Raw genomic sequence first — 15,419 nt, 5'->3', positions numbered from 1 at the left:
TAATTTCACTGTTTTGAATTTAAGCCTGTTACGTTGTCTCAGTGAAATACCAGCGCGCACAGTACTGGAAACCAGCTCAATGACGTGACGTCGTAAATGACGTCGCGTTGTATTAGAATTTGACGCGCTTTTCATTTAGTACTAGGATAAAATGTCTTTTTAAACTTTTCTTAGCATGAAATAAAAAGAAAATTTGTTTAGTTTAGTGTAAGATCGAAATATATTTCACTTCCTGAACACCAAAAGTTAATATTTCACTTGTGACTGCGCCACTCGTGAAATATACCTCTTGGTGCTCACTCAGTGAAATATATTCCGATTTTACACTGAACTTAACAAATATCCTCTATTTAATTCATTTTTAAAATATTTTGTTACATTAAAATTGTTCCTTTTTTATCAATGGAAAAGCTTCCTTAGTAATATACATGTATACCCACACTACCTCAAATAATGTTGTAAAAAGATACATGTAATAAGTTAATAGTAAATAATTAGTTAATAATGTAAATACTAGGTAGTACCTGTAATGCAATTAGTAACTTTTATTTATAAAAGGTTCTGTTCCAAAATTTACATGGGTAAAAATCTATATAACATTTTTATAATAATACAATGCTACTCTGTACATGTATAAAATCTGTGTAAATCTATGTAAATTTATGTAAGTCTGTTTAAATCTGTGTAAATCTATAAATCTTTGTAAATTGATGTAAATATTTTATTTTAGTTGAAGCAGCAGTTTCAACAGAAGAATAAAGTTTGATTTAAATAGAAGAAAATGAGAAAATTTCTTTGAGCAAAGACAAGATGTGAAAGCTGAACAATTCTGTGACATCTATTTTATGACATCTATTTATGACATCTATTTTGTGACATATATTTATAACATCTATTTGTGACACCTATTTATCTCAACATACAATATAAAACAGAATCAATCACTCAAGAGAAAATTCATAAAAAAACTTAAATCTACATTGGGAAAAAATCTTTGCCTTTCATTATTTGCTTTCGCCCAAAGCAGAAGCAACTATTATATTCAAATATACCTGTATATTAAACAATCACTCCAATCCTTGAAATGAGTTCCAGAATTCTGTCAAAGACTTTTTCTAATATTCAATACTAAAGTTGATGGTATTGAGATTATGGCAGTTGTCCTAGTCAATTTAAAACATTGGCTACATTAATAGAAAAACTTCCATGTCTCTATGTCAAAGTTTATTTAAACATAAGCATAACTATGAGAGAAAGTGGAAAAATCTATTTGAGCCGCGTCACGACAAAACCAACATAATGGGTTTGCAACCAGCATGGATCCAAACCAGCCTGCGCATCCGCACAGTCTGATCAGGATCCATGCTGTTCGCTTACAAACCCTATTACAAGTAGAGAAACTGATAGCGAACACCATAGATCCTGATCAGACTGTGCGGATGCACAGGCTGGTCTGGATCCATGCTGGTCGCAAACACATTATGTTGGTTTTGTCATGACATGGCTCATTTTTAGTCTTGGTAACCTTGACATTGACCCAACTGACCATAAATTCCACTAAAGAGTTATTTGAAACCTCCTATGGAAGGTACAAAAATACCAGATAAATATATAAGATATCAAAAATGGTAGGCAAATGTGACAGAAGTATAAATAGGCAACTTAAACATGTGTATGCTTCACCAAATATATTTCCGTTATCTTAAATTAAAATTGATTTTCTTTTCATTGAATTTACACTTTCCCACAAAAAGAAATAATTACTATTATCAATGTTCTAATATGTTATGACCTTGTTATATTGCTACGCCATTAATAATAAATGATATAAATGTATATTGTATATTATAATATGGACAATATATATAAACAATACAGAAGTTATTTTGTTATTTAATTATTTTGTTAATGTTTTGAGAGAATAAATTATAGCTAGCATCGCAGTTAGTAATTGACGCTGATAAGCTCTGGGTTATTAAGTGCTTCCGTAGCTATTTATAAACTCTCGTTTCTACACGAAGCATCATTAAAATTTTACGCTAATATTTGTCAATTTGTAACATTTTCCGTGTTCCTTGTTGTTATTTTCTGTTTATTGTAATATGCATAAATACCAATTTACACGACTTGCAAAATAATTAGTTTTTAACATCAAGTGTTAAGATATTTTTTGCCTTTTAACGATAATTAATTTACGCCACAAGAAAATGAAGAGAAATGATGACATGATGTGTAAAAAAACATAAATGATGAGAAAAATCCAAATCTACATGAAACAAAAATAAATCTGCCACACAGGGATATTTGCAACAAGAAAAAAAGCAAGAATAAAAATTAAAACAGAAAAAAAGCGGACAAGAAAAAAAAAATATTTTGCAAGCCACGTATTTCAGGCAGATATACTAACTAATAGACTGATCCTCATCCACTGTAAATGTGAAAGAAATAGAGAACATACATTTAATTATAACAATATTCTATGAATATACTGTAAAATTCCGATAAAATGCCCCCTGGGGGCTAAACATTTTCCACAAGGGGAGGCTATTATTACAACACATTTTTTCCTAAATCAGTTTTGTGTTTAAATAAAATGGTTTTGAAGGATTTGAATAAAATTATGGATTTACTCATGAGTTTAGCACTGATGAGTAGATTTTTCCATATCAAATAGCCTGGGGCCTTTATTAGGGGAGGGGCATTTAATAGGAATTTTATGGTATATAGATCCTGAAAGTCTGTGGTGTACATTATGATCTAAATAATAAGAGGATATTTTTTCGTTTGCGTGAAATATGGAATATATTTTCACGAAACATGATAAAATGCCACATATTTTCACGAGCCGGACGGCGAGTGAAAATATGTGGCATTTTATCATGTTGAGTGAAAATATATACGATATTTCACAAAAAACGAAAAAATAACCTTTTTATTTAATTTCATTATCAAAGAAAATGGTAACGAATCCCCTTGCTTGCTACCAACTGCAATTGTACAGCGTGCAGTAATTTATGCGTAAGCACGCGCTGTTTGGCGCTACATTGTGACGTCATGCAAACAACTCTTTAAACGTCTGTACAGCGTTAATTACTAAATTAAAGATATTGGTGTTCGGATTAATTTTCTTAGACCATTTTCTATCATGCTAGATAGTTTTCAAAACAATATTCAAGAAAAAGTTGTTTTGTATTTATCAGATTTTTCAAACAAAACGGCGAAAGAAGTCCCTTAAAATAAATATGAGTTTTGACTCCGCCCACTTTCATATTTATATTTCATATTTATTTTTAAAAAATATGAAATATATTTGACTGATATAGCACCATATTTCATGGGTTAAATTAAATAACTATTTCATATAATTATGCTGTCCTGTAAAACACTTAAGCAACCTCATTTATCACTGTACTACAAAATATGTAATTTCACTTTTCCTAAAGTTACTTCCCCTTTCAAATGAAAACTGATAAAAAACTTATTTCATAAATCTTTAATTCCATAATCATAATTAAATTACTACATTTTTTTTCATCAGTTTCCAATAATTAAATTACTACATTTTCATCAGTTTCCAATTCAAGAAATAATCACATATTTTTTAGAAAAAAAAACAACAACAACTACAAAAATCCTTCTAATAACACATGCAAGTGCCTCATTTTTACTAAAAACCGATAGTGCTGACTCAACATTTTTTTAATCGGGCCCCCCACAGCTCCTAATCCCCCAAAATATTCAGTTGTAAATCATAATTGAAAGTTTCTATTCTCTTTCTATTCAGACTAAAATCTTTAAATTATTAAAACCTGTGAAATATAACAATTCTCCATGTCAAAACTACTTCAGAAGTTCTATTGCTAACTACCACTGATAAAAGTTTGAATCAGGAAGTAAAACAACAGATTCTACAACACAAACAAGGAAAATGCAATCTCAATACAACTTTTTAACAATCATATACATGTGTACATGCATTCTCTCCTCAGTGAGATATTTTCTATATATCACTCAAACAAGCAAATATCTTTATTGGGAAACCATGCAATCATCTACAACATTCTAAAACAGTGAAACAATTTTCAGTTTTCATTTGTAACAACATAAATACAGCAACAAGTATATTAACTACTCATATGTCTATAAATAAAGAATAAATTCTTACTCTGTAAACCAACAAAATGTAGATTTTTATTTTGAAATGAAAAATAATTTTAATTTAAACTGACAACCTTTTGTGTATCACATAATCAGAGCTGTCATTTATATGTTGAATACATTTTTTACCATAAATTGGCCCATGTGTATTGATAAATTTACAGATTGTTTAGAAATATTATCAATGAAACTGAGAATATCTTAAATTATGTATTTGCTTTATACAATGTATATAGATATACATGTATTATTATTGACTGTAAACACTAAATTGAGTAGATTTCGGGGTATATTAATAAAAATGTTTTCCTAATGATGATACTGAAATTATTTCCGAGTCTGCTTTTTATTTTCTTTTATTGCTAAATTGAACTTTGGCAAATTATCAAAAGTCTCATTAGTCAGTTTTTGGAACATATTAAAAATTGACCAATCATAGCGTTTCAAATTTAGAGACATGGTTTGTAGCTAGAATAAAGTTTAAATGTAGACATATGAGTTATTATATACTTAATAAACATGCACAGAATGTCTGGTGGGACTGTGTATAAAAGACCTTCAATAAACTGTATGGGCTTTATTTCTGCTAACTCACTCCTTGGAATTAGAGGCTCCTGAATAAAATCTGTATATAAAACAAAACACCATTAATGCTTTTGTCCATGTGCGTTATTCTGAATTACTGAGTCAAACTAATTTAAGATATTCAGATCGTACAAATAAAGCTATCAAAAATACTAAACAAGATTTATGAGTAACAAAACTCTGAAATATGAACTTTTGCATGCATATTACAAGCCATAATACATAAGGCAAAATAAAAGGTTTCTAAAATACATGACATGAATTCTTAATTTTAATATATTATAAGCAAATAGATTTCATTCAATTCTTTATGTCTCCTATAGTAACAAAATGCAAACATAACAGTAACAAAAAATAATGTTGAAAGAAAAACAAAATACATAATTCTGAAGTTTACTATTTACTTTCTCCGACAAAAGTGAGAAATAATAATATTATCATAATGTGATGTATCCCATGAAAATGTACGCTGCATTTTATATGGACGTCATTATCACAAATGGCGACGTAACAGCCTTTCTCACTAACCAGATAGAAAAATCCTTAAATGTTACTAAAAATAGCGGTGTTGGAAAATCTTTTCTTGCATATCAGACTGGCGTTTCCGTTAGTTTTACCCATGCCGGAAATTTCATCTGGCATGGGGGGTTCCAGATGAGTCGCGTGCTGTACAATGGCACGATAAAGATGACGTCATTTTACCGTTATAAATGATTTTGTAATTCATACGCTGTTGAATGAAAGTAGTTACGGTTGTAATGATATAAATTTTCATTGAAAATAAAGATAAAGAATTTAAAATATAATGGAATATGGTAGAATATGCAAAAAAAAATATCTGACATATGTTTGCGGTTCGGATCGGAATATCCGTCCCTCGGTCACCCGCCCATGGGCGGTAACTCGGCAAGCCTCGTTACCGCCCAATGGGCGGGTCACCTCGGGACGGATATTCCGATCCGAACCGCAAAATATGACAGATATTATTAATCTCACATGGGCTTATCTCACACTCAACGTGCAGCACTTCTAAATAATATGCGATTCACTCCTATTTTAACAAAAATGAAACGTCAAAAGGTCAAAATGTATTAAAAATTTGTGAGCTAATCTATTAAATTGTCTACGGAATCAAAATAGATTGATATTAACTTTCACACTGCACTAAGTCCTACTCTACCTAGATCCGCCCTTTTCAATAACGATCTGTTACTAAAAATAGCACATTTTAAAATATCGAAACATTCTTCGTAAAATCGGATATTATGACACTTTGCCTGAAAAACATTCATGTTTTTTGTTATGATAACGATGCTTTTTGATGACGAATATCATTTTGATATATTTTAATTGAATATTCGGCCAAAATAACCGAAAAAGTAGAAAATCTTTGCAAACGGTAAACGCTTTTTTGTCAACCATTGAAGTATGGACTGAATTCCTTATAAACACTTATATTATGGCACTTTCCGTTTTTAATATCGATGTGTTTTATCATGATAACCTTGCTTTTTGATGAGGGATCTCATATGAATTTATTTTCATTAAATTTTTCACAGAAGAATTTTTTGCGGACGTACATAATGCTTTTTAATCATAGAAAGTCAGGCGCCTAAGCCCCGCCCCTTTTCAAAACTAGGTACGTTGTAAAGCGCGTAGCAAGTAGATTCACTGATATTTGTGTGTCTAGGTGAGTGAGAAAAATAATCAACCATTGGGTTAGATAGAGGAAAGGGAAATCCCAACCCTCGGGCAATCGGTTCCATCGGGAACTCGCCAAGGCTCGTTCCCGATGGAACCGATCACCCTCGGGTTGGGATTTCCCTATCCTCTATCTAGCCCAATGATAGATTCTATTAATGTGTCTTCTTTTATCATTAACTAGAGAATGTTAAACTATTTCCTGCATCAAATTACTGCATGAGAACAATTATTTTGCAAATAGCAAAGTAATATTTTGTGTTATTTATTCTGTTCTGGTATTGTAAGTATGGTAATGTAACGATTCGCCACACTAACGATTCGTCACATAACGATTCGACACAGAGTAATAACGATTCGCCACAGTTAAATAACGATTCGCCACGTGTTCAAATACAATTTTTTTTCACATCTGTTTTCAAACTGTTGATGGAAAACTTTTTTCCATGTTATATTTCATTTGTTAATTACATAAATTAATTACACTAAATACACATTTTATTGAATAAAAACACACGAAAACCAAATATTTTATTAACAAAATTACATAACACATTTTATAACTTCGTTATTTATATAAACTGGAAAAAATATACGTGTACGTATATTTAGTTTGTCTTGTATTCTGAATATATTTAAATGCCATTATGTTTGTAATGTTTTGTACACGGACAATCTTTAAATATGACATTTTTTAAATGGATAAGTCATGCCTTCTACTACCTTTAAGGTCTTTTCTAGTAGATGTTTTCATTGCCTACTTAAGTTATAGCCATACCTACAATTAGAAGAACTTCTTAAGAATACAAACAGAACGTGTAAAGCGCATTGCAACATAAATATTACTATTGCGAACTTTTGGAAGGAATTTGAATTTGACCATCTTTTGAATTTCATGAAAAAAAATCTTGAGAGATTTTCCCAGCATTCTAAAGGATTTGAAAGTTAACAAATCCCGTTTGCGTCTACAGCTTTCTTTTTCTAGACATTGAATCAATTTGAAGGTATTAAATTGTAATGGCTAAAGTTATAAAAATAGATAAAAAAAATGTCTACAAATTTGTGTGGGTATTTTATCTTTATTTATTTATATTATTGTTTTTATGTCATTTAATAATGTACTGGAAATAAAATTTCAAATGTCATAGATGCATATGGTCTACGAAATAAATGTGGTCTTAAAGACTACTAAACAATGGATAATTAGCCGAGAACATTTTTGGCAGCCTTTCTGTTTTATGTGACATAAATCAATTCAACTTAAAAGATGATTCTGTTTTCGTTATTTTTCGTTTGTATACTATTTTATGTATGTGTTTAAGCTAATTAAACCCTCTTAATCGGCATATATCGGCTCGCTCAAATTAATTTGTAAACAAACATCAGCTTAATTGCCGCATTGTTTTGAAATCTGAATACATTGTCAGATAATTATAAAGGATTATTTCGGCGTCAATTAAATATTTCTACAACAATCCTAAGGTGATTGGCTTGTTTAAATTAAAGGTGTGACAAATGTTTTACATATGCGTTCTTTAATCAATTATCGTAAATCAATTTTCGTATGAACACATGTTTTTGCAATACTTTGTTTACATATTTGACATATATTATAATATATCAACTATATATTTATATATAAATATTAATTGACATATAATTATGTTTATGAGTAATTCAATAATTATTTCAACATATAATTACTTTCTTGTAAATGTACTCCTGTAATAATGTTACTTTGATAAATTGAAAATCCGCGATGGGGGCCTTAACTTCATATTACTTGTATTAAGAAACATTATTAAATTATTGTCATTGTCAAATTATTAAAACAAAAGGAAAAATTTTGTTGATTACTAAAAAATCATCGTTATAATCATACTGTGGCGAATCGTTATTTAACTGTGGCGAATCGTTATTACTCTGTGGCGAATCGTTATGTGGCGAATCGTTAGTGTGGCGAATCGTTACTAATTCGTAAGTATGCACCGACATTGAAAAGATCATATGGTGATTTTCCGACTTTACTGAAGTAGGAACTAAGCACAAGTGGCATTACTTCAGGGGAAAAAAAACAACAATTGATTTGTTTTTAGTTTTTCTTGAGTTTTAAATTATATTGAAACTCAAAGAAACATTTCAGACATAAACTGATCATGGGTAGAATTATTAACCTTTTGTGGTTGTTGATTTTCATTTCTCATTAAAGGGACTTCACTAGGGTTTTTTGATATGACAGAGCTTTAAAAATTTTTTCCCAATTAAATTCCAAAGGTTCCTAATTTAGTGCAAAAATTTTTTTCCCCCAAAATTTTAAAGGGGTTTTTTTTCTAATTTAAAAACCCCCCAAAGTTTCCAAAAAAACTTAAAAAAATTTTTTTTTTTAAAAATTTTTTTGGAAAATTTGCCCCCTTAAATATTTTTGGGAAATTTTTTTTTCCCCCCTTTTGTCATAAAAAAAAAATTTTTTATTTTTTTTTTTTTATTTTGGACCCAGGGATTCCTTAAAAATTTAAAATTAAACAAAGTATAATTTTTGTTTTTTTAAATTTTTAAAATTTTAAAATTTAAATTAAAAACTAAAAATTCACCAAAAAAAATTTTAATTTCCGGGTCAAAATTTTATAAAAAAAAAATAATAAAAAAAATTTTTCCTTTTTAAAAAGACTTAAAAAAAATTGAAAAGTTTTTTCCTTCGAAAAAAATTTAAAAAACCCCCTTTTCCCTCTAAATTTTTTTTTAAAATAATTTAATAAATTTAATTTTGGACAACTGATTTAAAAAAAAAAAAAAAGGGTTTTTTTAAAACAAAGTCAAACCCCAAATTCCCATCGGAAAATTTTTAAAATTTTTATTTAAAATAGTTTAAACGAACGAAGGTCGATAAAAACCCCAATGTTTTGGACCCGCTTCCGCAAAACCCTTATGCGTTTCGGCCCACCCAATCCTGGGGCCCGCGCATTACAGACCCAGCTTTTTATATTTTTCTTACTTGAATAGGGGTAAAAAAAGCTATTTTTGTTTTTTGGGGGGAATCATTCTACCAGTTCGCAAAAAAATTTGGTTTTAGAAAACAGGTCAAATTTTAAATTTTAAACTTTTTTTTAAAAAAAAACTTTCAAAAAAAGTAATTTATTTTAAACTTTTTAAAAAAAAAATTTTAAAAATTTTCCTTTTATTTTTTTACAAACTTAAAAAATTTTTTATTTTGCGGGTATATCAAAAAAAAAAAATGTTTTTTTTAAGACTCCAAAAAATTTTTAAAAAAAACCCTTTTTTTGAGATTTTTCAAAAAAGAATAACCTTAAAATTGTCAGAGAAAATCCCCATTCCCATTAAAAAAAAAAAAAAATTTTAAGATTTTCCCCGGTTAAGAACTTAAAAATTTTTTTTATTCAAACAACAAATTTAATTTTAATTTAAAAAAATTTTAAAAAATAAACTTTTAAAGCCATCCCGATAAACAAATTTTGGGCCTTTTAAAAAAAAAAGGGGCCAAAATTCCCAAAAAAATTTTTTGGGTTTTGCAAAAAAAAAACCTTTTTTTCCCCCTTGGAATTCCCCCCTAAAATTTAACAAAATTCATGGTTTAAAAATTCTTAAAAATTTTTGTTTTTTTTTTCAAAAAGGGGCCAAATTTTTTAAAATTTGGGGCCCAAAAAAAATTTTCCTTAAATCCCCCTTTTTTTAAATTTGTTTAAAATTTAAAAATTGATCCGTTTAAAACAACCAAAAATTTGGGCTTTGGAAAAAGGGGGGTTAACTTCCCCCCCGTTTTTTGGGGGAAAAAAAAATTTTATTTAAAAATAATTATTTTTTTTTTTTTAAAATTTTTTTAATGTATAAAATTTCTTAGGGGTTTTTTTATTTTCCTTTTGAAGATTAATCAAATTACAATTTTCAAAAATCTTTTTCCCTTATTTCAGAGACTCCCTTTAAAATTTTTGAAAAAAAAGGTTAAGGATAAGGAATTTTAAAAAACAAAAACTTTAGGCTCCCACTTAAATTTTTCCTTTTTAAAAAATTTAGGGTTTTTTAAAAAAATTTTTTTCCCAAAATTTATTTAAAAAAATTTTTAAAAATTTTATATTATTTCCTGAAAATTAAACCCTTTTTTTTCGTTGTATAAACTTTAACCCTTATGGGGGGAAAACTTCAAACATAAAAACAAAAAAAACTCAAAAAGTTTAAATTTTTCATTTTGTCTTTTTTTGGAAAAAGGGTTGGGCCATCCACAAATTTGGGGGTTTAAAGGAAAGGGGGATTATAATTGATATAAATTTTTTTCAAAAAAATTTTTAAATTACCTTTAAATTAAAGTTTTTTTAAAAATAGGTTTTCAATTAAATTTTAATTTAAAACTTTTATGTTTTTGGGACCAAAAAATTGGCTGAACCAAAATTTATTTTTTTTCTTTTCCAAGATTGAAAAAAATGCCTTAAAGGGGTTTTTGAAAAATTTTGGGTAAAAAAATGTGTGGGGTTTTTGGGTGTTTTTTTTTTTTTGGCAAAGTTGGGGGGGAAAGGGTTTGTTTTTTTGGTTGGGGGGGTCTTTTGGTTTTGGTGTTTGGTTTTTTTTTTTTTTTTGGGGTGTTTGGGTTTTTTTTGTGTTTTTTTTTGTTTTTGGGGGGGGTTTTTTTGGGGGTTTTTTTTTTTTTTTAAAAATTTTTTTTTTTAATATGTGGGGGTGGTTTTTTTGGGGTTTTTTTTTTTTTTGTTTTAAAAAATTTAAAAATGTAAAAAAAGATTTTTAAAAAATTTTTAAAAAATTTAAAAAAATTTAGGGGGGATGGAAGGGCCCCGCAAGGGGTTAAACCCCAGGGCAAGTGGGTTGTTTTTTTTGGGAAAAAATTTAACTTCAAACTAAAATAAATTCTGTATAAACCAAATTTGTAAAAAGCATAAAACCTGACCGAAAATTAGATGGTTGAAAAAAAAAAATCTTTTATAAATCTTTAACAAAAATAACATCTGCTTCAAGATAAGCTTAGAATATGAGAAAACAGAAATTCACATAAAACAAAGAAAAAAAGACTCAAACAAGTTTCAAATAAATTATCACAGATGTTAAAGCCGACAAAAAGAACAACAACAATAATAAATGGACGGAAAAAACCCTGCATTAACAAAGTATAAAATGGATGTCAACAAATAATGTTGACAACAAATCACAAATATAACATTCTTACATACAATAAACAAATAATGAATTTGAACAAAAAGGGTCTCTCCTGTTATAAAAACTTCCGTCATAATGCACATACATGGGTTTTTTATACAGCTAACCTGTGTTAAAGACCACCTCTAAATAAAGGCCATCCTGTAAATAAAGGCAATCCTTCATTGATTAAATAGAACAAGGTAACCTCTAAATAAAGACCACTTGTCTATAACAACCATGTTTGATCTCTCCTTTAGGTGGCCTTTGTTCACAGATTTGACTGTATTTATTTTTGTTTTATCATACATGACATAAAACTGTCTAACGCTGATTTATAAAAAAAATGCATACCTCAGTGTTAAAGGGTAAAGAGCTATATCAGGCAGTTAGTAGAATTTTTGTATCTTTAAAAATGACATGTAACTACCAAAATTGAAAGAAAAATGTCCGAAAAAATACGAAAATCTTTGATAAAATTGCTCTTGCATGAATGAATTCATTGCTTACCATTCTTAAATTAGAATTATAATATTTTGTATGGAAGTGTTTTTTTCTGTTCTCATATAATTCATATTAGACACTTTTTTGCCTAAAACTTCAACTGCAAGATCACGAAATCTATGTGATAGTGAGATTTTTTGAAACTATTTAAGTTACATTTGGCCTGATATAGCTCAACATCCTGTAAGTTATGTATCAAAGGAGATCCACTGAGGTCAAAAAGCTGAGAAAGATAAAATTTGCAATTCTTATATAAATAAAGTGAAGCACTTAAAATGGACAATCTTGCAAAGGATAATAAATAAATATGCTCAGAACTAAATTGACAATCAATATTAAGTGCAATTTTTAGCCCTATTTGGGTGAAAATAAGTGTAATTCTTTTCATTTTTGTGTCATTTACATTAAAAATGATTATTCTGGAAAAACGGAATGACGGAATGATCTGAAAATTTGCAAATAAGTTGTTGAATAAGATCATCCTCAAATGGTAAACAAATTTTTGAAAAAAAAAATTCCAGTAACGTTATGACAAAAAACACCTCAGTGGAGTCCCTTTAAGGTTACAATATATTCTTTAAACTACCTAAAATAATGTCAAACACAAAACAGTATGTAAAATGGCAGTATGACGTCAAGCAGAATTTACATATTTATTCTTCATCAAATATAGACACAAAAAGTTCTAAATTTACATATACACACATATAAAAAAAGAGACAGCAGTTTTTAAAGAAGACAATAAAACCTCTATTAAAATGTACAGCAGTTTTATTAAAAAAATCTATAAAGCAGTTTATATTATGAGCACATACGCGTTATAAATACTGAAGACTATGTAACTATACATACAGCAGTTTTCTGTACAAATTATCAGCAGTGTTTTACCACAAGATTTGGTGAATCCCATTTAACAGCATAGGGAGGTCAAAGGTCAATCATTTACACTATTTACAGTTAAAAGTAATACATCCATGATAAGATTGTGAAAATTCAATATATTTTCACACTAAATAAGTCTTTAAAAAACAATTTATTTTTAAATATTCATTCCTAAAATCAGACACATGATATATCTAGTGATCGTTTTTTTCCAAACAATTTTTACTCCTCGAAAGTGACATATCAATAGGTAATATATGACAGTTCATTTGCAGTTCTGTTACTCAGTCAGTCAGTCAGTAGCAAGTTTTGGAATGTTGCCAACATTTATACAATTTATTCATGGGGGAAATACCTTAGTAAGATAAAGGTCATAGTCCAGTTATAAAAATCCCTGTTCTGTACACATTGGGACAAACTGTCCTTTTCAAAAATTATTTCAATAGCTACATAGTCACTGCAAGACTTGCAGAAAAATCACACTTAGAAGTGCGATACCACCCGATTTGTGAAATCCTTAAAAATAACAAAGGGTGCTATACTTATAACTTTAAACTGTAGAAACCTATTTCAAAATTTTGCCATCGTTAAAATAAAATAACGCCTCAATACAGAGCTTCAACCTTTAAGCCACCGTCACACATTCTCAGAAAAGTTCCAGAGAGAAAATACAGCCTAACTAAAACAATATAAAATCATCATCAATAAATATCACAGATAACAGTACGTCTCCATGCACCACATTAAATCTCTGCTTGAAAAATTTGAATGCTAAATTTGGAACATTACATGATAAAACTCACAACATGCACATTTTAGGTTGGACAGAACATACACAAATGTACCTGATCACTTTTTATCAGTTATCGGTAATAATAAATTACCCTATGCAAACATAAACAAAACAGCATTGTTTCATTTCTAACTCCAAACAAAATCACATTAAAAACAATCAAATTGCAGAAAAATTAACACCATTTGGGATATAATCTTCTTTAATAGTGGTTGTTTTTATTTGTATCATAATTTTTTTTCTTCACATATTAGAATTACAAAGAAAAGGATGTTTGTTCCCTAGGAAGTGTCATTTTTAAGTATGTGCAAGAAAAAAATTACAGATTTTGAATCTAATTCTTAAACTTCTTAATTGACCAACTGCATTATTTTCGGTGCCTTCATTGGTTGACTTAGTGCCGATTTTTCCATTGTTACCGTTCTCGATGGTTCCGTTGACGTCTGTAAAGAGGGATCGTTGAACGATGTTGGTACCGAAAGTGTAGATGGTTGCGGATCAGTCTTTGATGCATTTACGCTATTTGTTGAAATCTGCGGTTGAGTTACAGATCTTTCTCTAAGATTATTAGATAATTCCGGTAAAACGCGGAATCTCTTTGGATCATCGGGAATTCTAAATAGATGATTATCCCTTTCCTCTTCAGTCAACGGAACTATAGGTCTTCTCCACATTCTTGTTCTCTCTTTATGGTAAACACTGGAAAAAATGGGGTATCATTAAGTAGAACTTTTAAAGCTTTACACTATTAAAAAAATAAAATAAAAAATAAATTTATTAAAAATTAATGATTAATCTTTTTTTTTTTTTCTAAAAATTTAAACAGAAAACAAATCCCTTTTGAACAGTTATTTTACACAGTTGTTGTTTTCTTATTGATGATTGTCACAAGGGTCTTGTATAGTTTTACCGTAAATTTTTTGTGAAAATAAGTTTCCAAGAAATTAGAAATATATTTTAAATGGATTTATCAATCTTTTATTTATAATAAACCATTCATGGAGTTAAGGAAAATTTTCAAATTTATTTACTAACTGACTGAAAACCAAACAATGCAGACCATGATCACAAAGCACATTAAGTAAGCTTTTCTATGTCTGCATTTGTTGCATGAGTGGAATTTGTTGCAGTAAGCAGGCTAAGAGTTTAATATGTGCTTTTACTTACTTGAAATCATGTCCTTTCAACTTGTCAAACTTTTCATGTTCGTAATATATAGCTGGTATCTTGTTCCTTTCCAACACCCAACTATGCTCTAGGCACGGCCCAGGTTTGAATCCCTTATTTCTTTCGTCGCCTTCATTTTCCACAGCTGGTCTAGGAGTTATACCGGCCAGACGCGAGTCAGTATCTACACTTGGATTCAGCACAACATTTAACGGAGGGATATTTCTAAGGTTCATGCCAGGTCTACGAAGGCTCAGTTTGCTAGGCTTGTCTTTGAGAAGACCCTGTAATCTTGCTACTTGGTTACTAGCTTTCCTTCCTTGTGCACATAACTCAGTCTCTGTTAAACACCTAAAAGATACAAAAAAATTTAAGGGATCTTTTTAAAAACATTTTTCACTGGATGATAGTCAAAAAAATTTTCAACTCTTCAAACAAGCTCTTTTGTTTCTTTAATATGAATGACCAAAAC

At 29.1% G+C, this 15,419-nt stretch overlaps 1 protein-coding gene across 1 annotated transcript; it reads right to left on the bottom strand.

The window, feature by feature from the left end:
• Positions 1–13,748: 13,748 nt before the first annotated feature.
• On the bottom strand, positions 13,749–15,298 carry LOC132728621 (uncharacterized; the record flags this gene model as incomplete). The annotated part of the gene is given in 2 exon segments (XM_060714294.1): positions 13,749–14,479; positions 14,948–15,298. Coding segments are annotated over 2 exon segments (700 nt in total), but the record flags the coding sequence as incomplete, so codon positions are not given.
• Between the last annotated feature and the right edge of the window lie 121 nt (positions 15,299–15,419).

This window comes from Ruditapes philippinarum, unplaced genomic scaffold (assembly GCF_026571515.1).
Source record: "Ruditapes philippinarum isolate M1 unplaced genomic scaffold, ASM2657151v2 ctg18154_1_1_1_1, whole genome shotgun sequence".
Classification (NCBI taxonomy): Eukaryota; Metazoa; Mollusca; class Bivalvia; order Venerida; family Veneridae; genus Ruditapes; species Ruditapes philippinarum.
Note: the sequence above shows the minus strand (reverse complement) of the source record. Positions and strands in the feature narration are given on the sequence as shown.